This window comes from Hemitrygon akajei, chromosome 4 (genome assembly GCF_048418815.1).
Source record: "Hemitrygon akajei chromosome 4, sHemAka1.3, whole genome shotgun sequence".
Lineage (NCBI taxonomy): Eukaryota > Metazoa > Chordata > Chondrichthyes > Myliobatiformes > Dasyatidae > Hemitrygon > Hemitrygon akajei.
In genome coordinates this window covers 137,290,870-137,314,211 of record NC_133127.1, presented here as the reverse complement: position 1 = coordinate 137,314,211, position 23,342 = coordinate 137,290,870, and the positions used below count along the sequence as shown (strand labels likewise).

General features: G+C 41.2%; 1 protein-coding gene across 1 annotated transcript in view; it reads right to left on the bottom strand.

Moving 5' to 3' along the window:
• The window catches only part of LOC140726686 (NADP-dependent malic enzyme-like), a 155,448-nt gene extending 133,205 nt beyond the window's left edge, over positions 1–22,243 (bottom strand). The window contains exon 1 of the mRNA XM_073043373.1: positions 21,794–22,243. Within this exon, the coding sequence (XP_072899474.1) occupies positions 21,794–21,985 (192 nt within the window). The 5' untranslated portion in view covers positions 21,986–22,243. The remainder of the gene's footprint in view (positions 1–21,793) is intronic.
• Between the last annotated feature and the right edge of the window lie 1,099 nt (positions 22,244–23,342).

Below are 23,342 nucleotides of genomic sequence, written 5' to 3'. Positions count from 1 at the left end.
CAGCCATCATAGAGACAAAGTCTAACAAGTTCACTGGATAATGTCATAAAATTTGCAGTTCACTCTAAGAGATTAAAAAATACAAAATTAGTTGCATATCCTTAGCTGACCTTTGTACACACACACACACACACACATGATAAAGCAAAAAAAACAGGGTTACAATCTAATGATTCAGAAACAAGAAAGTATCAACTCAGCCCATTTGCAAATATCCTCACGAAAAAAACTTTCAGTCACGAGTTTCACACCACAAATACCAAAAGAACTGCCTGTCCTATATACAATGGTTTCTTTTCTAAATACTTGCAGTTATAAAGATTTGATTAATTTTTTCTAAATGCAAATTAGTGATAAATGTCAGTCTGATCAAAGTTCTACAATAGCATCTAATTCAAAATGAAGTGCAAAAAATAACTTCCAAATCCTTTTCAGAACAGTTCTTCACAGAACAGTAAATATCTGAGGAGTAGTCACGACTATAATCCAGGAAAACAAGTCAATTTTGCACAGAACAAAGTTCCCAAAAAAAAACCCAATGTGATTATGATCCCATCCATCACATTACTTAAGAACATTACAGCACAGGAAGAGGCCTTTGCCCCCAGTGACCGTGTCAAACATGAATGCCAAACTGAGGTAATTCTTTTTTGAATAAGCATGATCCACAATCCTTCCATCCAGCATATTTATGAGTCTATTCACAAGGAAAGGTTGAGTGAGCTAGGTCTTTTCTCTTCGGAGTGAAGGATGAGAGGAAACTTGATAGAAAAAGATGATAAGATGCTTAGATAGAGTTAGAAAAAGATGTGAAAGGATTCAGGGTAGGCTGTTTCTTATTTGATACTCCTCACCTTATATGATGTTGTCTGGTAATTAATATTTCTACCTGGGGCAGGGGGGAGATCTTGACAGTCTACCATATCAATGCCTCTCAATCTTAAAAACTGCCAACAGGTCTCACCTCCACCACTTCAGAGAAAACAACCCAGATTTGTCCAACCTTTTCTTATGGCTCTCCAGGCAGCACCCCAATTAGCCTTTTCTCTACCTTTCCAAAGCTGCAATATTCTTTGTGTAATAGGACAACCAGAATTACACACAGTACTCTATGTGCAGCCTAGCCAAAGTTTTAGACAAGTGCACTACAACTTCCTGACTCTTACATTCAATGTTCTGACCAACAAAGGCAAGATGTCATATGCCTTCTTTACCATCCTATTTAACTGTGTCCAACTTCCAAGAGCTATGAGTTTGGATCGCAAAGTTCCTCTGTATATTAATGCTGTTAAGGGTCCTGTTGTAAAACTGCCTACTTTCCTCTAAACTTGGCTCTTGTAGTATGTGACAAACTTTGGATGGCCATAAATTAATTATAGGGCTATTTTAAACTATAGTTCAAAGATTTAGATTAATCAGAGAACACTGTAAATAGATATACTGCATACAGTCTACTTTCAGCTGCCACCAACATTACTGGAAATGTACCTAATACTCGATTTTAACATATTAAATAGTCTGTGCCCCAAGCTCATGTGTAAAAATAAATCAAGTTCTTTAAATTATCCAAATTCATGATCCAGTTAATGTTGAAAAAGCTTTTTTTCTCTTAGGCTCCAAAAGTGTTTCCATATACAGTGGATTCCAGTTAATTGGGCAATCAGTTAATTGGGGCAGTTGCTCATTTGGGACAACTCTTAAAAGAACAAAAACTAATCGAGAAAATAATCGGGAATTTCTTCATTTATTTGGGACAGAGGACTGTTGCTGAACAATTTCTAACCTGCGCTTGTGTGGCCATTAGACACCACACCATGCTTAGAATGAATAGTTTTGAAATAGCATCAGTTGCATGTTTGTGTTGAAAACCAATGATTTATGTCACTGATACTTAGTGAAAAATAAGCAGCAAGACCGTTCTGAGCTGTTTTGCATCACTGCGATTTCAAGCATTTAGGCTGGGAGATGCCAGAAACAACGGGGATTGAAAATTAAACTACTTCACTACTGCAACAATTTAGGGACTACAAAGAATTTGAAGGTATCAAAAATCATCTTGAATGTTATTTTTGGTCCCCACCGGACACTCAGCCCTCACGTATGGTTCTTAGTAGCTGATTGCATGTATATCAGTTAGACAGGTGGGCTGAAACAATTGAGGTTAGCTAGTGTGTCTCATACCCCAGTGAGATGGGGTCATGCCTGTCCTCGTATACGACGTCAGCTTTGGTGGACTGGACAGATAAGATCTACAGTGAGATACAACAGCCCAGAAGGCAGTTCTTCAATGCTCCATGCAGAACAAAGGGCATGGTGAGGCACAGAAATAGTCACGGTCATCCACTGCACCCAAGGGAGAGCCCAGTTGTGATGACCACTCCTACCGCTGGACCTAGCCTTCCAAGGTAGAGTATGTAACTGCCCCAAAAAAAAAAGCTTTTCCACTTCAAAAAATTTCCCAACAGGTTCCTTGTCATTGTCCAAAACGACAGTGGTACTGGTAATATTCTAATTTGTTCTGCACTTCATTTGAATGCATGATATATTACTCAGTCCTGACGAAGGGTCTCGGCCCGAAACGTTGACAAGTGCTTCTCCTATAGATGCTGCCTGGCCTGTGTTCCACCAGCATTTTGTGTGTGTTGTTGTTTGAATTTCCAGCATCTGCAGATTTCCTCGTGTTTACCCAGTTAAATGGTAGTTTTTAAAATATCTTTTTAACTAGTTATTCTCATGAAACTTTGGCTAATTTGGACAGTTGCTTAATTGGGTCAAAATGTACAGGTTCTAATGTGTCCCGATTAAACAAGAATCCATTCCAAGACCCCAATTTAACTAGAATCCACTCTAATACCACTAAAGGGTGGATTAAACAAATGTGGTGAATTTTTACAAAGCTAGAAATTTAGCCTCATTGTTCCAACTAAAATCTGGAACATAAAGAATGGGCAAGGAAAAGAGAAGTTATACTGGTCTTAAAGCTGAAGAAATACTGTACATTCTCATGGAAGAAGGAAAAACAGCAAAAAAAAATCTTTTATGATAAGGAAAAACCACAACATATAAATGTTCAAGAAGTATTAGATAGATTGTAACAATCTAACTGATACAGTTTAGTGAACTCAGCATTTTTTCACAAAGGATATAATGTTTTTTACATATAGTCATAAACCTGTTTCTCCGGATCAGCAACCTTTGAGCTCAAATTATCATAATCCTATGAAATATCAGTGGAAATTCGTTGCACTGCTTTGCCAGGTTTTTTTTCCTGGTGGGTGAACAACAAGAATGAAATAAGAATAGCAAGAATAATAATCAATGCATCAGTTAAGTATAGCTGACCTACATTGCCAATGTACGCAGGCAACCTCAATCTGGACTTTTAATTTTTAAGCAGTTGTTAGGAACTTGGAGAACAAGGCTTTGACCTCAATACTCAATCCCACTTGCACAGGTTGAGTGGAACTGCCCTGTTCCCACTGGAGAAGATACACAAGATTCAGAGTAGGGCTAACAGGACAGACTGCCTATTTTATTCTGTAGGCAGGTGTGTTTAAAACTAGAGAGCAGTCGGGTCTTGTAAGACTGCAACATGAAAACAATGAATTCAACCATTTCATACAAATAGCTTTCCTTGTCTGTATCAAAATTGCTTAGCTCTGATGAAAGGACAATCTTTTAGCACTGTTCTGGCCCAACCTTATGAATATTTGGGCTGGAAGAATGCTTACTCACGGCACCAATATATAAATACCAAATTTATAAAAAAGCCTAAAATATGGAAATAATCACCAATCTGTTCTCAGGTTAATTTCCTTAAAACAATCACCAGTCTCCACACTGGCAAGAGATCACAGGGAGAGCTCTATCTTACAGCACATAATATTTTGGGTCGCATGTTGTAAACAGTCAAAGCCTTCAGAAAGCAACAACAAGATTTGCCACAGTCCAGATTTCAGGCCGAGACCCTTCTTCAGGATGAAATGGAAGGGGGAAGATACCAGAATAATAAGATGGAGGGGAGAGGAAGGAGGCTAGCTAGAAGGTGATAGGTGAAGCCAAGTTGGTGGTAAAGGGCTGGAGAAGGAGGAATCTGATAGGAGAGGTGAGTGGACCATCAGGAAAAGGGAAGGAGAGGAGCCAGAGTGAAGTGATAGGTAGGTGAGAAGAGGTAAAGGGCCAGAGTGGGCAACAGAAGAAGAGGGGAACAGAGGGGAAAAGGTTTTTTTTTTTAAAAAAAACTGTGAGGAGAAACTGATATTCATGCCATCAAGTTGGAGGCTACCCAGAAGGAATACAAGGCATTACTCCTCCACCCTGAGGGTGGCTTCATCTTGGCACAAGAGAACACCATGAAACAACACGCTGGAACAGGAATGGAAATCGGAAGTAAAATGTTTAGCCACCGGGAAGTTCTGCTTTTGGCGGATGGAGTGAAGGTGCCTGATAAAGCAGTCCCTCAATTTATGATGGGTACACTCGAGGCACTGACCACTCTGCGCAAAAAAAAAATTTGCTTCATAAATCTACTTTAAACTTTCCCCCCTCACTTTAAAATAATGCCATCTATCATTTCACGTTTCCATCCTGTAAGAAATATTAAAGAATACCCTATCTTCGCCTCTCCTAATTTATCAACCACTCCTCAGTTTCAGAGAAAACAGTCAAAGTTTGCCCAATCTCTCCTTGCATGCCTTTTTTACTACCCTATCTGTGTCACACTTACAGGGAGTGATAACCTTGCAACCCAAGATCCCTCCTTATATCAATTCTCCTCAGAATCCTGTAACTTACTCTATTTTCTCTTGTATTGGACTTCCTAAAGTACAACACCTCATACTTGTCTGGATTAAACTCCACATTTCCAACTGATCTGGACCTTGATGCATCCTTTGACAATCTTCCCCACTGTCCACAATTCCATCAATTTTTGTGCTGTCTGAAAACTTACTAGTCAACCCAGTCATTTATCTATATTAGGACAGCAGTCCCAGCGCATACCCCTGTAAAACAGTACCAGTCACAGGCCTCCATTCAGAATTACATTCCTTCATGACAACTATCTTTTATGGCCTGGCCAGGCCAAACGTTCTATCAAGTTACCCTTGTAGCTTGAGCTTCTGGATCACCCTATCAATGTAAATATATGTCATCTACCCTGAGATTAATTTTCTTGCACACATTCACAATAAATACAAAAAAAAATAGAATCAATGAAAAAAAACCACAAGATGATAGGCAAACAAATGTGCAGAAGACAATAAACGATGCAGATCGAACAATATTAAATAAATAAACAAATATCAAGAACATGAGATGATGAGTCCTTGAAAGCGAGTCCATAGGTCATGTTCAGGTCACTGTTGGGATGAGCAAAGTTGAGTGAAATTATCCACCAGGTTCTTAAAGCAGAGGGGATGAGGGGTAATAACTGTTCCTGAACCAAGTGCTGTGGGTCCCGATTCTTCCGTACCTCCTTCCTGATGGCAGCAACAAGAGCATGGCCTTGACAGTGGGGGTGCTTGATGATGAATGCTGCTTTCTTGCAACAGAGCTCCTTGTAGATATGTTCAATGGTGGGAAGGGTGTTACCTGTGATGGATGGGGCTGTATCCTCTGCCTATTGAGGACCCTTCTGTTCAAGGGCATTGATGTTTTCATACCAGGCCATGATGCAACCAGTCAAAATACAACTAAAGACATAGGTCGAAGTTTTAAATAACATGCTGAATCTTGCAAACTTCCGAGAAAGTTTAGGTGCTGCCATGCGTTGATTGAAAAGGCACTTGCATGTTGGACCCAAGACAGATCCTCTGAAATATCGCTGAGGAATTTGAACTTGCTGTCCCTCTCCAGCTCTGATTGGCTGATGAGGACTGGCTCATGGACGTCTGGCTTCCTCATCCTGTAGTCAAAATTCGGCTCTTTGGCTTTGCCGACATTGAGAGAGAGTTTGTTCTTGGGGCACCATTCAGTCAGATTTTCAATTTCCCTCCAATGTATTGATTCATCATCAGCTTTGATTTGGTGTATGACAGTGGTGTCATCAGCAAACATGAATATGGCATTAGAGCTGTACTTAACCTCACAGCCGGAAGGATAAAGCAAGTGGCGCAGGGAGCTAAGCACAGCCTCCCGGTGCACCTGTGCTGATGGTAATTGTGGAGGAGATGTCGCCAATCCGACAGACTGGAGTCAGCAAGTGAACAAATCCAGGATCCAGTCTTGGTCTTGGAGCTTGCCGATTAGTTTTGAAGGGATGATAATAGTTTTGAATGCCGAGCTGTAGCCAATGAAGAGCATTTTGATGTGTGCACTTTTACTGTCCAGCGTTGAGTGAAGAACCAATGAAATGTCATCTACTGTCCACCGATTGTGATGTGAGGCACATTGAAGCTGATCCAATTCGCTCCTCCGGCTGAGGTTTTGATGTTTCATCATCAACTTCTCATTGCACTTCATCACTGTGGATGTGAGTGCTACTGGACGATAGTCATTGATGCCAGTTACCACATTGTTCTGGGTACCAGGATAATTGAAGGCAGCTTTAAGCAGGTGGATACCTCAAACTGTCAATGTGAGAGGTTAAAAATACTAGTGAACACTCCAAATGAGAAAATCTGCAGATGCTGGAAATCCAAGCAATACACACACACAAACTGCTGGAGGAACTCAGCAGGCCAGGCAGCATCTATGGAAAAGAGTACAGTCAATGTTTTGGGTCGTGACCCTTCATTAGGACTGGGGGAAAAAAAAGTGAGGAGCCAGAGTAAGAAAGTACCACAAGGTGACAGGTAAAACTGGGAGTGGGGGCAGGATGAAGTAAAGAGCTGGGAAGTTGATTGGTGAAAGATGCAGGTAATAGGAGAAGAGAGAATCTAATAGGAGAGGGTAGAAGACTATGGAAGAAAGAAAAGGAGAGGAACACTAGAGGGAGGTGATGGGCAGATAAGGAGATAAGGTGAGAGAGGGAAACGGGAATGGGGAATGGTGAAGTTGGGCGGGGGGGTGGGGGGGGGGGCATTACCAGAAGTTCGAGGAATCAATGTCCATGCCACCAGGTTGGAGGCTACCCAGACGGAATACAAGTTGGTGCTTCTCCACCCTGACTGTGGCCTCATCGGGACAGTAGAGGTGGCCATGGCCTGACATGTCGGAATGGGAATGGGAAGGGGAAGTGGAATTAAAATGGGTGGCCACTGGGAGATCTCGCTTTTTCTGGCGGACAGTGCGTAGGTGCTCAGCGATGCGGATCCCAATTTGTGTCAGGTCTCACCGATATACAGGAGGCCATACCAGGAGCACTGGACACAGCAGATGACCCCAACAGACTCACAGGTTAAGTGTCGCCTCACCTGGCAGACTGTTTTGGGTCTTGAATGGTAGTGAGGGATGAGGTGTAAGGGCAGGTGTAGCACTTGTTCCGCTTGCAAGGCTAAGCGCCTGGACGGAGGGACAAGTGGACAAAAGAGTCACATACAGAGATGGTAGAAGTTACAGAGCATTATGTGCCGGACGCAGAGGCTGGTGGGGTGGTAGGTGAGGACTAGAGGAACCCTATCCCTGGTGGGGTGGCAGGAGGATGGTGTGAGAACAGACATGCATGAAATGGAAGAGATGCGGTTGAGGAACTCCAGCCAGTTGATCAGCACAGGTCTTTAGTACACAGCCAGGAATCTAAAGGGAAGTGGGGTGGGGGGAAGGAATTAAAAACTGGATTAGGAGGGCTAATAGCAGACAGAAAATGACACTACACTACTTAATTGGGACAGGAGACTGTTGCTGAAGTTTCTAACTAGCGCCAATTGTGTGTGTGCATGTGGCCGGTAGATACAACATCGTTCTTAGAGCAAACAGCTTTTCAAGAGCATCATTTTCATGTGATTTTGTTATTTTATTCATTTGGGCCAATGGGTGCCAAATTAAATAGCAGTGATTTTTAACACTACTTCATTCAGGAAGACAATCCATTATTTGTCAATAACTATTAAGAACTAATACACAGTTTTATAGTACTGTAGTAGCATTGGTAGCATTCTAATTTGTTCTGTATTTCATTCAAATACATAATTTGTTACTCAGTTAAATGCTAGTTTGGCTTTTTATACTTAAAAAAAAACTATTTCGATAAAAGTTTTGGCTAATTAAGACAGCCACTTAAGTGGGCCATAATGGACTGGTCCCAATGTGCCCTGACTAACTAAAACCCCTGTACATAAAACAGTTTGTATACACAGATTGCTTGCATGTTCATAACATAATGCAAGGCTCAGGGAAGTCTGTACATAAGGTGACTCTAACAGGAAATGAAGTATTGGTGGTGGGGTGTATGGTGGGATGGGTTAGTCTGTGAAGGTGTTGATTAGCCTTACTGCTTGGGGAAGTAACTGTTTTTGAGTTTAGTGGTCCTGGTGTAGATGGGACATAGTTTACTCCCTGATGGGAGTGGGACAAACAGTCCATGAGCAGGGTGGGTGGGATCCTTCATGATGCTACCAGCCCTTTCTGTGTACATGTCCTTGAAGGCAGGTACACTGGTGCCAGTGATGCACTGGGCAGTTTTGACTACCTGTTGTAGAGCCTTCCTGTCCGCTACAGTGTAGTTTCCATACCATGCAGTGATGCAGCCTGTTAGGATGCTCTGTACTGCGCATCTGTGGAATGATACAAGTATAGATGAGCAAAATCCAGCTCTCTTCAGTGTCCTCAGAAAGCAGAGGTGCTGGTGAGCATTCCTGATGGTGCAGGATGTCTTCTGGGACCGTGAGAGGTTGTGTGAGGTGAGCATTCCAACGAGTTTGAAACTATTTCCACTGCTGTACCACCGACTGTACAAGGGTATGAGTGGTGCAAGTTATCCTGAAGTTGATAACCATCTCCTTGGTCTTGTTGACATTGAGGAAGAGGTTATTTGCCTGGCACCAAGTCTTTAGCTCTTCCACCTCCTCTCTGAAGGCAGACTCATCATTGTTGATGATGAGCCCCACCACTGTCGTGTCATCGCGAACTCGATGACATGATTACTCGGGTGTTTGGCCGTGCAGTCACATGTGAGCAGAGTGAAGCAGCAATGGGCCCAGCACACACCTCTTGGGAGGACCCATGCTGAGGATGAGGGGAATCAAGGAATACTCTTGGGTGCAGGTAACAAATCCTGTCCCACCTGAGCTTCCTTCAATAAGGAAATTCTAATCAATATTGGGAAAATTAAAATCACACAGTACACCAACCCTCTTCAAAATATATCTTTCATTTATTTAAGTTATAAGGATCTAACAGCTCTATTTATGTTATACATATGTCTAAATTCAACAGTATTATTTAAGACAAATACTTCCTTCTTTGGCAGTTCCTTAGAACTGAAGATAACTTGTATCTACTGAGGAGTGAGAGGGGGCGCGTGCAATTTCTTTTAAGATGGGAAACTTGTTGCACTCGAGCCACCACCAGGTGCTGACAAACTGAGGGTTTGTCCAATTATTCTAACTCATAACTAACACATGAAAAGCGAAGATCTGTACCTGCTGCACACTCACAATTCAAGTACACACTGATGAAATCTTACTAAGAACATTAACCTTGGCACAAACTCCTTTCCTTTCTCTCACCACTTTCCCACCCACACTCATACCTTCCTCAGTTTTCCTTCAGCTAAACGCTCCCCCCTACCCCAATAGTCCTAAGTCCTTTTCGTTCACCCCTTTCTGATTTACCCATTCCTACCTCTTTGCCACACATGAACTCTGCCCCTCCCTCCGCAGGTCCCAGCTGGTCACTTCCACAAAGAACAAGACCACCCACCAAATGCTGAGGCTCAACAATTTCCAACTGCCATCCAGAACCACCACCCCCCGCCCCAACCAACTCATCCAGTCCCATAAGCCTTGCTCCAGGGCCCAGCCCACACTACCTGAACTATTCCCAGAAAGTCAGAGAAGAATCTTCACCCGTCCCTCAGTGCTGTTCGATGTCAGTAGTGTAGTTTCCTGCTGGGTCTCAGACTGGCTTTCCAGCAGATCCAGACAGGCTCACCTTGTTGTACAGGGAGCATCCTGCTTGGCAGAATTACCTGCCTGAATTCAAGGCTCCACTTACACACTCTGGGCTTCTCTCCCATATTCTCACCGTGAATACCGGCGTGCCTCAAGGCTGTGTGCTGAGCCCTCTTCTGTACTCCCTTTTCACCTATGACTGCGTTCCTGTACATGGTTCTAACTTCATAATCAAGTTCGCAGACGACACCACGGTGGTTGGCCTGATCAGAGGGGATGACGAGACGGCCTATAGAGATGAGGTCCAGCACCTGGCCGCGTGGTGTGCCGACACCAACCTGGCCCTTAACACCCAGAAGACCAAGGAGATCATTGTGGACTTCAGGCATGCTAGGAGCCACACTCATGTCCCCATCTACATCAACAGAGCTGCAGTGGACCGTGTATCAAGCTTCAAATTCCCTGGTGTCCACATTCAGGGATCTCATCTGGTCCCTGAACTCCTCCATCCTGATCAAAAAGGTGCAACAGCGCCTTTATTTCCTGTGGAGCATCCTCACCTCTGTCCCAGGATACTGACAGACTTTTACCGCTGTACCATTGAGAGCATACTCACCAATTGCATCTCAGTGCGGTATGGCAATTGTCCCGTATCGGACCGCAAAGCACTCCAGCGTGTGGTGAAAACTGCCCAGCGGATTATTGGCACCCAATTGCCCACCATTGAGAATATCTACCATAAACGCTGCCTGGACAGGGCGAAAAGCATTATCTAGGATGCATCTCACCCTAACTGTGGACTTTTTACTCTCCTCCCATCCGGCAGGTGCTACAGGAACCTCCACTCCCACACCAGCAGGCACAGGAACAGCTTCTTCCCTGAGGCTGTGGCCCTGCTGAACCTGACATCACAGTGCTAAGCAGTATTGCACCCATATTGTACTGTCTCAGTACTTTTATATCTGTATGCTGTAGTACTTACTTTTTATTCACAGTTATTTTGTAAATAACACTATTCTTTTGCACTTCTGGTTAGAGGCTAACTGCATTTCATTGAGCCAAGTACAGATACAAAGTCAATGACAATAAAGTTGAATCTAATCTAATCTAATATTCCTTTCTAGCCTCCCCAGCCCCTTTGTGCTAAGTTCCCTTTTTTAAGTAGGGCACCAAATACAATTTACTGTTGACTGGCAGTTATGACACAAAGGCAAATAGGATCTGCTTCTGGAATGTGCTCACCCTCCTTCCTGCGATGAACAAAGAGGAAGCCAAAGTCTACAATCAGTACAAAGTAAAATGGTAAACATTTTTGCAACCATTTGCCTTCAGAATTGGAAATGAATGGGCTAGTATGGGTTTGCCTTCCTCAAAAACAAATCATCCTACTCAAATCGCTGGAGGAAGAAGACTATCAAAGCTTATTATCCAAAAACATCTGAAATCAATGTCAAAAAAACACACTAAAGAAAACTGCCTAATTTCAGGTATTCTGCAAAGTAATAACTTGAACTTTGATCCAAGATAAACATTCAACTGAACACATGAAAAGTAGCATTAAAACAAATAACAGTTTGCATTATGCCGCAGTTGGATGGCTGGTCCAATTTTGCCAAGCACACACTGAAGTTTAAGAAGAGGAATAAGCAAAATTTAACAGAACATGCAGTAGGTTTTCGCCTCTAGAGGCTGGATGGGAAGGCACTCTAGAATAATGAAAAGAAAGTTGACTTTTAGCAACTGTAAAAAAAAAATAATGGCAGTCCTTGCTATTAAAAAAGTCACATACTTTTACGTGCCAAAAATGTGTTAAAATATAGCTATTTGCATAAAATTTTCAAGATTTATACGATGGCAGAAAGAGGAAAACTGGTCTATCATTAGCATGGATTATATCACCAGATTAAATTATGAACTAAGAAGTGTGTTATGCTTCATTGCAAGATTTAAACTGCCATTTTTGTTGATATGCACACAAACTCAAGTCACATTACTATATTCATTAAGAGGTATTTTAACCTCCATTCACTGTACCGTTTACTTGATAGAAGAAACAGAAACGTGTCAGCTCCTTGAATTATGCATGTTTTTATGTTCATGTTGTCCAAATGACAGGGAAATCAATTTACAAAAAAATCTTTAATGTTTATGATGCATTAAGTTATAAACTTCAACTTCTGAAAAAGAGAAAAACAAATCTGAAAGTCATAAATGACAAATTGATAGAAAGGTTAATGGGATACAAATAATCTTTTCTGAGGAAGTAGTCAAAAGTTTTCTCAGCAAAAGTTTTTTTTAATATAATTTCATTAATTTGTAACCTTTCCCAAGGCAGAGAGTAAACTGCATTATTTCCTCAAATCAATGAGTAGTTCTTTGTACCACTGTAGCCATGGCATTGCTTTACAATCTTTTACTGAAATAAAAGTGCTGGTGGAAGTCATGTGTAGATCAAGATCTTCCATTGTGAACTTCACAAAAGAGCATTGTCAAGTTTCTCTGTGTAACACCACACAACTATGCCAGTTTTGACATTTCAGGACTCTATTGAGCTAACTGCAAACATGATCTTCATGACCAGCTCTTAAGGAGTTACAACACAAACAATACTTGCAGCTATAGAAGAAAGTGGTGTTGAATGAATGGGAGCTGCAATGATGAGAGGTGAGATTGAATATGTTGTCAACAAGTCGGGGAACCTTGGCCAGGCGAAGAACATGGCCTGCACGAAGCAGTTACTTTGTGCAACTGTGCCCCAGAGATCCCAGAGGATTAGAGACAGGTCCCATGGCAGGGGAGTACAAGGAGCTATCAATGATGAGTAATACAACATTAATTCAGTCTTTTACTGCCTGCACCAGAATAAATCTGCAATGCTAGCAAATTCACCAGCTTGTTCTTATCAGCTGAAGCAAAAGATAATGAAGTTTGCTCTGCTTAAATACCATTTGGTCGCCCCATTGAAGGAAAGACGTCATTAGACTGGAAAGAGTCCAAAGATTTATGAGAATGTAGCTGGGCCAAGAAGGCCTGAATTGGAAAGAGAAGTTGGGCAGATGAGGACCATTTTCCCTGGAATGTGGGACACTGAAGGATGATGTTATAAAGAGGTGAATCATGAGGACTATAGAAAGGGCAAATGCAGAGCATTTTTGCCAGGGAAAAGGATCAAAATCTAAAAGTGCATACGTTTAAAATGAGAAGGAATAGATTTAAAACTGATCCAAAGTGGCAATTTCTTCACACAGAGGACGCTGAACACATGGAGCAAACTGACAGGAAGTAACTGAGACAGCTACAGTAACAGCATTTAAGAGACATTTGGATAGGAAAGGAGAAGGACCAAATGTGATTAAATGGGATCAGCTCTGGTGGGCATAGGTGAGCAAGATCAAAGGTCCAGTTTCCGTGCTGTATTACTCTATGACTTTAATTAAGATATTTGAGTGACCTTCTTAATGTAGCAGTGATTTCCAAAACGATCTGTGGCAGAGATTGGCTGCAGTAGCCTGAAATGATCCCAAAGCTAGGAAGTTGAGAGTAATTATTGCCTTAACCTCCAGAAGCAAACCAATCTGGGGATTTTCAAGACTACATTGGAGGTCTCACCTCAGAAGTGAAAGAATGTTATTTGAGTGATAGCCCTTTAAACAGCACAGCTTCCGAGGAAAATGGATTAGTAACACCTCTGCCATGATTATTCTAAACATTGATGTTCCACAAGGTTGCGTCCTCACTCTCCTACTCTACTCCCTGTACACTGATGTCCCTGTACCTGATTCTGTACTAACTCCATCTACAGGTTTGTAGATGATACCACCATGGTGGGTTGTACCTCAAATAACGAGTTAAAATACAGGAAGGATATAGAGAACTTAATTACATGGCAACATGACAACAACCTTTCCCTCAATGTCAATGAATTTTGTCTTGCTGATTTCAGAAAGAGAACAGTGTACATACTGCTGTTTTCACCAACAATGCTGAGGTTGAGAGCTTCATGTTCCAGGGGCAACATCATCAATAACTTCTCCTGGTCAAAACAACTAGATGCCAAGAAAGCTCACCAGCATCTCAACCTCCTCGGAAGCCAAAGAGATTTGACAAGTCTCACTGGTGCACACTGGAAGAGCCAAGGTCCCCTGCATCTTTATCTTCTGAATGAGCTAACCATGAGGGGCCATACAGAAAGAATACCTAGATCTATTTTTATTGACATTCTACCTAATAATTATGTTTCTTCTTCCAAATAGATTTCTAGGAAATGGCTCAAATATTACATGCCGATGATAAGTACTTTTATACAAGTACAATGTTTGAAAGATTCAGATTTCACATTAACAAAAAAATCCCAAAATATTTTCTGCTTGGAGGAATAAGAATAAAACACAACTTGTCACAATGCCACACTTTGACATATTTTGTTCATGAACAAATAAAGACTAGCCCTGTTCGGGAAGGCTTGGAGTGTGTATAAATTGCCTTAAGACAGACATTAGAAATGCAAACAAAGCCAGTTGGCCATGATCCAAAAGTGACAATTGTAACCCAATTTGGACAAAATTATGATTTGATTTTTAAGTGAGGCAAAGGAATCAGTCATGACTGCAACATGTAGAATGTAAAAATTTGCAAACAAAATGCTGTCACTTTGGAGCATTGTTTGTCCCAGTATGTTTGTCACAGGTTAGGACTCAGGAATGAGCAGAGCAACAAACTGGAGTATTTTGACATTCAAAAAACACCAAACATCATTAAAAATGTATATTATTTCTACATTAAAAAGTAAAAAAGATACTTGAATACTAGAAGACATTTAGAACTGACAAAATGTAATTACCCAAGTTAAATCAACAAATACATAACACAGAAATTACCCTAGCTCATGCTTTCATCCTTATGTAACTTTCTAAATGAATGATTCACAGTAGATTTGTTTAGATCAAACCAGCACAGATCTAGCAGGCAAACTTCCTGCATAAATCTGTAGAGGTTTGTGCATATTCATATGTGCAGGAATCCCAAACAGTTCTGGAGATGTTTCTGCAGAAGATTTGGGCTAACCATCCTTTGCAGTGCAGCTCAACCCCTCCAAGAAGCTACTCATTATCAGAACATCATTAATTTGTGTCACTGAGTAAGAATACTTGCAGCTGTTAAAGTTGCTACATGTTCTAAAACACCTCACAAGAGTAACATTAAACATGAAATTTGACATTGAACCACAACAGGATATTAGGGCTTGGTTTTAAGGAGCTTTTCAAATTTCAGGAACAGTTTACAAAGTTTGGGCATTTCAAAGTTGGCTATCAGCAATCACGCAATTACATTTGGAGGTGTTAAATAAAGCACAATTGGAGAACAAATATCTTGGAAGTCTAATAGGCCTGAAGATGGCCAAGATAAGCAGGGATAGACAAAGTCAAAGAATGCTTGAACAATTTAAAATATAAGTAAAAGGCAGCACCCTCACTAAGACTGCATGGAATGGTCAAACTGAGAAGCATAAAAGCAGTTGAGAGAATTTCAGCAGGGGATAAACTGCAACATTATGGAGGCAAATAAAGACTGTTGCTGAACATGCCAGGAATGTGAAATCTGAAGTACATCTCAGGGATAAATACAATGGCAGAGTTTGTTCATTTTATAGTTGTCAAGGAAAGGATGGAATTGATACCCAAGGAAAAAGTAGTTTGAAATGTGGAAATAAAGATAATAGCTTCAGTCTTTCTGACATTTAACTGTACGTTTTCTGGACGTTCCAATACCGGATGTAGTGTGAATTGACAATGTCAAGGCAGGTGGTAAAATTGAGCTAATGTACCTTTTAAGCCGAATCTAAGTGTTCAAATGTTAACCTAGGACATCATAGAGGGGCAAATGTTGCCAAAAATAGCTATTTGCAAAACTACAGGCCATTATGCAGCCCACACATCAAACCACTTTATTATCTGGACTAAGCTTAATCGATTAAAAGGTCACTTGGGCCTGAAAAATACTTTGTTACTCTTATGAAAAACATTGCACCTATTAAGAACATCACTGCTACGGTAATTTCAGAATCATTAACAGCAGCAAACACATTTACTGCATTTATCAATACCAAGTTAATGTCTCCCACAATATGATTTGAATATACGCTAAGAGCAAAGTCAACACATCCTTTCCAAATAAGGTTGTTTGTACATGCTGCCGTAACTAACATACTCCAGACCAAAGCAAGTGAAAGGAAAAAGTCTAAAACTCTACAATGATACGGGGCAAGAGATAACCAGGAAAAGCACGCTGCAGTTAGGGAGAAGCTTCTTCATGACCACACAGGTCACCATCAGCATGATCTGCAACCACCTGCACAAAAGTGTGACAGGCAAGATTATCGAACATAGGCAGTAAGATCCTCAGGGTGTTACAGTAACCTGAGCAGCTCTCTGAAGGACAGAAGAGAAATGAACCATATGAAAGGTCCTAAACTGCCTCTGTACAAAGTCAGCCAATGAAAAGCTAACAAAGTGAAATCAGAGTCCTGCAGTTACTACAGGTTGCAGCAATACCACATCATTCGTTCTGCCCATGGTTTGGCAAGAACCTGTACTTGGCTCAGGACTCAATCAAGGACAAGTCATTTACATTGTCTCACATCCACCAACAGATTAATTCATCAATGGCAGAAAGCCAGTTTGTTTCCATGGTAGGACATCCAAACTATAGGCTGTAGACTTCAGCTTAGAGGGAGAAGGTTTTTCACATGAGTAGTTGGCCTTTGATAATGTGCTACCATAGAAAATAATGGAGGCAGGACCAGCAACAACACAAGAAGCACCTTGATAGGTAATTGAATGAGCAAGGTATTGAGGGATATAGAATTCATTCAGGCAAGTTGGGGTGGTATACATAGGCATGAAGATCCACATAGAAACAGTGGGCCTAGAGGCCTATGGCAGTCCTGTACAAGTTTACAACTACACAATGGGAATTAAGACTTTCCTCAATTTAAAGAATATTTAACACGTATCCTCACTTAGGTCTTCTTGGGATTTATAACTCGCTGTTAGAAAATTCCCAGTTGCTTCTACCCATTCTAAAAGCTCAGAGTCCCAAGTATTGGGATCATTCTGTAGCCCTACTCTGGACCTTCTGTAGAAGTTCCCATGCATTCCACTGCTTTAGTGGACAAAATGGAATATACTACAACATATTTTGTACACCTCTATTTTTGTTTTTCAATTTATGTGGTGCTAAAATTATCTGCTAGTCCCATGGCCTCAAAATAATGATTGCAATCTTCAAATTTCATTAGTTACAATTAAGATCTCTCACTTGCACATCATTTAAACAGGTACTGGGCATAATCACAATGACCTTACCTCAGGTATATCACTCAATTTTACTGTCTTCCATGCATAGAAATGTCAAGCTTTATTATGTCCTGATCAACCTTTTTTTGGCTCAGATTTCATTCTACAAGTTTATTAGAAAACTCAGAAGTTGCAGAGCCACTTACAGTATTAAAAAGTATGATTTTAATCTACAAATAGGTACCGCCCTAAAATTTCCACTTAGCTGAAATTAATAGATCTAATTAACACTACTTCATAAAAATTAAAAGCTACAAAAAACTACAATGAAATAACGGGAGCAAATCATTAATAAAACCACAAGATGCTTATTCATCGAAAAGCACAGGTTATAATATTTACTGTCAATACAAGTACTATTCTGAACAGTCAAAACTTGTGGCACAAACTTTCCATCAGATATGCACCAAAGCTTTATCTTAAATAAGCCAATTATTGCATCATTCCTTATTTGTTTTTGGTCAATCTTGTTTGCAGTGTGAAGGATATCCCTAGCAATACTCCTGTAAATAATTAGAGAAAAGGAATAGCTTTAATCATTATTGCTTAAGGCAAGATACAGAAAGCAAATGAAATTGCAACTTAAAAAGAACCAGGTTTTACTGCCTGGCACCTGAAATTGGTAAATTATGCAAAGAAAAAGAATCCCAACTGTTTTCAATGCTGTCATTTTCGATTTTGTCTATAAAGTGATCAGTGTATCGCGCTGCCATTCCACAACCACTGTGTACTCAAAGTTCTACAATATAATGCAATAAAGAGCAAAGAAACAACAAGAGTGGATATCAGACTGCTGGAAAATGATGCTGGAGAGGTAGTAATGGGGGACAAGGAAATGGCAGACCAACTGAATAAGTATTTTGCAGTGTGGTGGAAGTTCCAAGTGTCAGGGGTCATGAAGTGTGTGAAGTTACAATTACAAGGGAGAAGGTTCTTGGGAAACTGAAAGGTCTGCAGGTAGACGGCACCTGGACCAGATAGTATACACCCCAGAGTTTTGAAAGGGGTGACTGAAGTGATGGTGGAGGCACTAGTAATGATCTTTCATGGATCACTAGATTCTGGAATGACTCCAGAAGACTGGGAAATTGCAAATGTCACTCTGCTCTTCAAGGAGAAAGAAAGAAGAAAGGACATTATAGGCCAGTTAGTCTGCTCTCAGTGGTTGGGAAGATGTTGGGAGTCAACTGTTAAGGATGTGGTTTTGACGAACTTGGAGGCACATGATAAAACAGGCTGTAGTCAGCATGGTTGCCTCAAGGGAAAATCTTGCCTGACAAATCTGTTGGAATTCTTTGAAGAAATAATGAAGAGTACAGACAAAGGAGAATTGATTGATGTTGTGTACTTGGATTTTCAGAAGGCGTTTGACAAGAAGTCACACATGAGGTTACTTGACAAACTACAATCCCATGGTATTACAGGAAAGATTCGAGCATGGATAAAGCAGTGGATGACTGGCAGGAGGCAAAGAGAGGGAATAAAGGAAGCAGATTTTGGTTGGCTGCCAGTGTTTAGTGGTGTTCCACAGGGGTCTGCATTGGGACCAATTCTTTTTGCGTTATATGTTAATGATTCGTCTAATGGAATTGATGGCTTTCTTGCAAAGTTTGCATATGATATGAAGACAGGTGGAGAGCAGGTAATTTTGAGGAAGTAGAGAGGCTACAGAAATACTTAGATTAGGAGAATGGGCAAAGAAGTGGCAGATGGAATATAATGTCAAGAAGTGTATGGTCATGCACTTAGGCAGAAGAAATGAAAGCAGCACCTATGGAAGTGAATAAGCAGCCGGCGTTTCAAGTAGAGACCTTTTATCAGGAATAAGAGTCTTTATTGAAGGGCAGCTGAATCTAACACTAGAGGGCATGGAGCTGAGATGAGAGGGCAGAAATTTAAAGAAAATCTGAGAGCAAGTCTTGCACAAAATGTAGAGGTTATCCGAGGAAGTGATAAAGGCAGATAGATTTATGATGCTTAAAAGGAATTTGTACAGGTACTTGGATAGGAAAAGACTAGAAAGAAATAGGATCCATGTAAGTAAATGGGAATGGTGTAGATGGACTTCATGGTTAGCAGGAATGAATTGGGCCAAAGTACCTGTTTCTGTGCTTTACAAATGGATGACTCTGTAAATTCTGTCCTGTTAAGGCCTGTGATGCAATATCTGAAGAACCTTATGAATACTTTCAATTTGTATCCAGATTTCTGGAACAGGGTTTATTCATGGACTATAGCTTTACTTTAGTCAGAGTAACTTTTATTAAAATACTAAATAAAATATGATTTTAAGACCATAAGATATAGGAGCAGAATTAGGCCATTTTGCCCATCGAGTCCACTCTGCCATTTCATCATGGCTGATCCAATTTTCCCCTGGCCCCAATCTCCTCCCTATTCCTTGGTGCCATGACCAACCAAGAATCTATCAACCTCTGCCTTTAACATACAGACTTGGTCTCCACAGCTGCCTGTGGCAACAGATTCCACAGATTCACCACTTTTTGGCTAAAGGAATTCCTCCCCATCTCTGTTCTAAAAGGCTGCCCCTCTAACTCTGAGGCTGTGTCCTCTGGTCTTGGACTCTCCTACTATAGGAAACATCCTCACCACATCCACTCTATCAAGGTTTTAATTCTTCTGAATTCCAGTGAATTACAGGCCCAGAGCCATCAAACGCTCATCATATGACAAACCGTTCAACCCTGGAATCATTTTTGTGAACCTCCTTTGAGCCCTCTCCAGTTTCAGCACATCCCTCCTAAGACAAGGGCCTAAACTGTTCACAATACTCCAAGTGAGGTCTTACCAGTGTTTTACAAAGGCTCAACATTACATCCCTGCTTTTATATTCTAGTCCACTTGAAACGAATGCTAACATTGCATTATCAAAGTGCAACACCTCACATTTATCCAGGTTAAACTCCATCTGCCATTTCTCTGCTCTATTCTGCAACTGATCTATATTACACTATATTCTTTGTCAGCCTTCTACTCTATCCACAACTCCACCAAGCTTGGCATCACCTGAAAACTTACTCAACCATCTACATTTTCATCCAGGTCATTTATATACATCACAAACAGCAGAGGTCCCAGTACAGACTCCTGTGGAACACCACTGATCTCACACCTCCAGATCCAATAAGTCCCTTCAACCATTACTTTCTGTTTTCTATGCACAAGCCAGTTCTGAATCTAAATAGCAAATTTGCTGCAGACCCCATGCATCTTAATCTTCTGGATTTAGTCTTCCATGAGGGACTTGGTCAAATGCCTTACTAAAATACATGTTGAACAGGATCTAGTGCCCTACCCTCATCAATCACTCTCGCCATTTTGTTTAAAAAAACTCAATTAAGTTGGTAAGACACGACCTACCCTGCACAAAACCACACTGGCTCTCCCTAATTAGGCCATGGGTTTCCAAATGCTCATATATCCTATCCCTAAGAATTGTCTCCAGTAATTTCCTTTCAACTGATATGAGACTGATGTAGATGATCATTAACATCCGGTAAGGCTGGAGAAGCACTGCAAATAAGAACAATTCTCCCATAGGCAAAGTGACAAAGGCTGTCCTAGGACAAGCCAAACCTGCAAAACAACTTGATCTTGATTTGCATTCTAAAGCATTACTATGTTACTCCAGTAAATTTATTAGTTATGTTACAGTACTTGTCCCACAGTCTGGACAGTCAGATCATCGTTACAGTGACGTAGGCTTTGAATCTTGCGAAGATTGAGGTTAGAGTTCTGTAATTATCTTTAAATGTTCGAGAGCACAAAGTGTACCAAATAAGAGGATTTAAAGTCCTTGATGTTAAACTGGGGATTGCCCCTGGAATGCCAGATTTGAAACAGATTTACTTGCTCTTTCTTTCCACTGATGCTGCCTGTCTACTGAATGTTTCCACAATTTTATTTTTTTCTTCAGACCACCATTTACAATATCTGAAAGTCGTTTATCATCTTGTTTAGATCTTTATGTCAAATAAAGGACAGAATATATTTTACCACTCGAATTAATGAGAGCCTGGACTGAGGTACTGACTTCAAATGATTTTCTTTCCAACAATCTACAAACTGGACTAAAATTTGACGTCATTACACTTTTGCATTAGTCAAGAAGACAGAAGACAAAGCAAAATGCCAGGGTAGCTGCTTAATTTCTTCATCCTTAAAAAAAATAATCAGAACAACCCCACATTATTTTTTTTGGTTAAATAATATTTTGGTGTTCTTGAGAGACAATATGACCCCTTGAAAACATTTCACTCTGCAGAGTCGAACTCTGAGGCAGCGTTTCTGTTGCTCCGGGTGCCACCATGATGAATCATTCAGTAAGATTCAGCTCCCAGATTGACTGTGAGACTGGCACTGACCCGATTCCGGGTAGAGGCTGTTACTCCTTGCTGGCGAGCCCGGCCTGCAGCCCCGACTCACCTTGTTGAGGTGGGGGTTGCGAGTGATCTCGTAGCCCCGTTTCTTGGTGTGAAATTGGGGGCCAGGGCCTCCGCCACTGCTGCTCACTCTGGCCCAGCTCCGAGCCGCGTTCCCCGTGGCTAGAAGAGACAGCGGGCCGTTGACAGCTCTCGGCAAGCTGGCAAGCCTCTTGGAGAAGGCCAGTGCGGTCATGGTGCTCGCCGTGTCAGTCTACGGTAGAAAGCGAAGGGCGACAATAATAACTGCTCGGCACAGCCTGCGCGCAAGCATCCACTTAATTGCACTTTTGTGATCCGCGGCAGCCACAGGGATTGGCAGCGTTCAGGTATTGATGACAACCCACGGGTTAAAGGTTCGCTTTCAATTGGTCGTGGCTCCGCGTTGCCGTGCCCTGAAACGGCCGGTGCAGCGCCTCTCTCTCTGTCCTTCAAGGGTTCCGTGGTGCCCGGCGCTCACTCACTGGCCTGTCTATCCCCCCTCCCATCCAACCCACCGAGATGGGCCTCGGCATCTCTGCAAACTAACTGTTCTTTAGCATTCTGATTCAAAAATGGAATACAGTAACAAACCCCAGCAGGCGCAGAAGTGTTTTAACTGTAGCTGGCTTCCATTTTCATTTAAATTCATGTCTGATGCCAAATCTAGGATATATTTACTGAGACAGCATTAGCTTGATAGCATCAACACGGTGATGCTGTAAAGTAAAATGTTATGTAGCTTATTCAAGTATAATTTATTTGTGTTATTTTAATATGTTAGGCATTCAGGTATCACCTGCCAATCCAACATTATATGATGAATTGGCAGATTAGGGATCAAATTCTAACTTCAGCAGAATGTCCAAAGATTAGCTCAAACAGCCCCTTAAGCATATTTAACTGATAATATAGCTTCCTCCTTCCTTCTCAGACCTGAAGAAGGGTCTCGGTACAAGGTCTCGGCCCAAAATCGCAACTGTTTACTCTTTTCCATAGATGCTGCCAGACCTGCGGATTTCCTCGAGCATTCTGTGTGTGTTGCTTTTATTTTCACCCTTTTCCTGGGACTAATGTGTGAGATTCAGGGTTAAGAAAGTCTGAATTGGATAAAAAGTACAAATCGCATCCTTTCTGCGTTCAGAATCACAATCAGATCTAATATCACCAGTTATTCTGTGAAATTTGTTGTTTTGTGGCAGTAGTACATTACAATACATAATATAAACTAAATACAGTATAGTAAACAGTAATAAAGTTACAATAAGTATATATTTAAAAATAATTCATGCAAAAAAAGGGAAAAATATTGAAGTGTTCATAGCTCCATTCAGAAATCTGGTGACATTGGGGAAGAAGCTGTTCATGAAATGTTGAGTGTGTGTCTTCCGTCTCCAGTACCTCCTCCTTGATGGTAGCAATGAGAAGTGTGCATGTCCTGGGTGATGGGGGTTGTTAATGATGGATGCCGCCTTTTTGAGGCATCACCTTTTGGAGGTGTCCTGAATGCTGGGGAGGCTGGTACCCATGATGGAACTGACTGAGTTTACAACTTTCTGCAGGTGCCCCTCCAT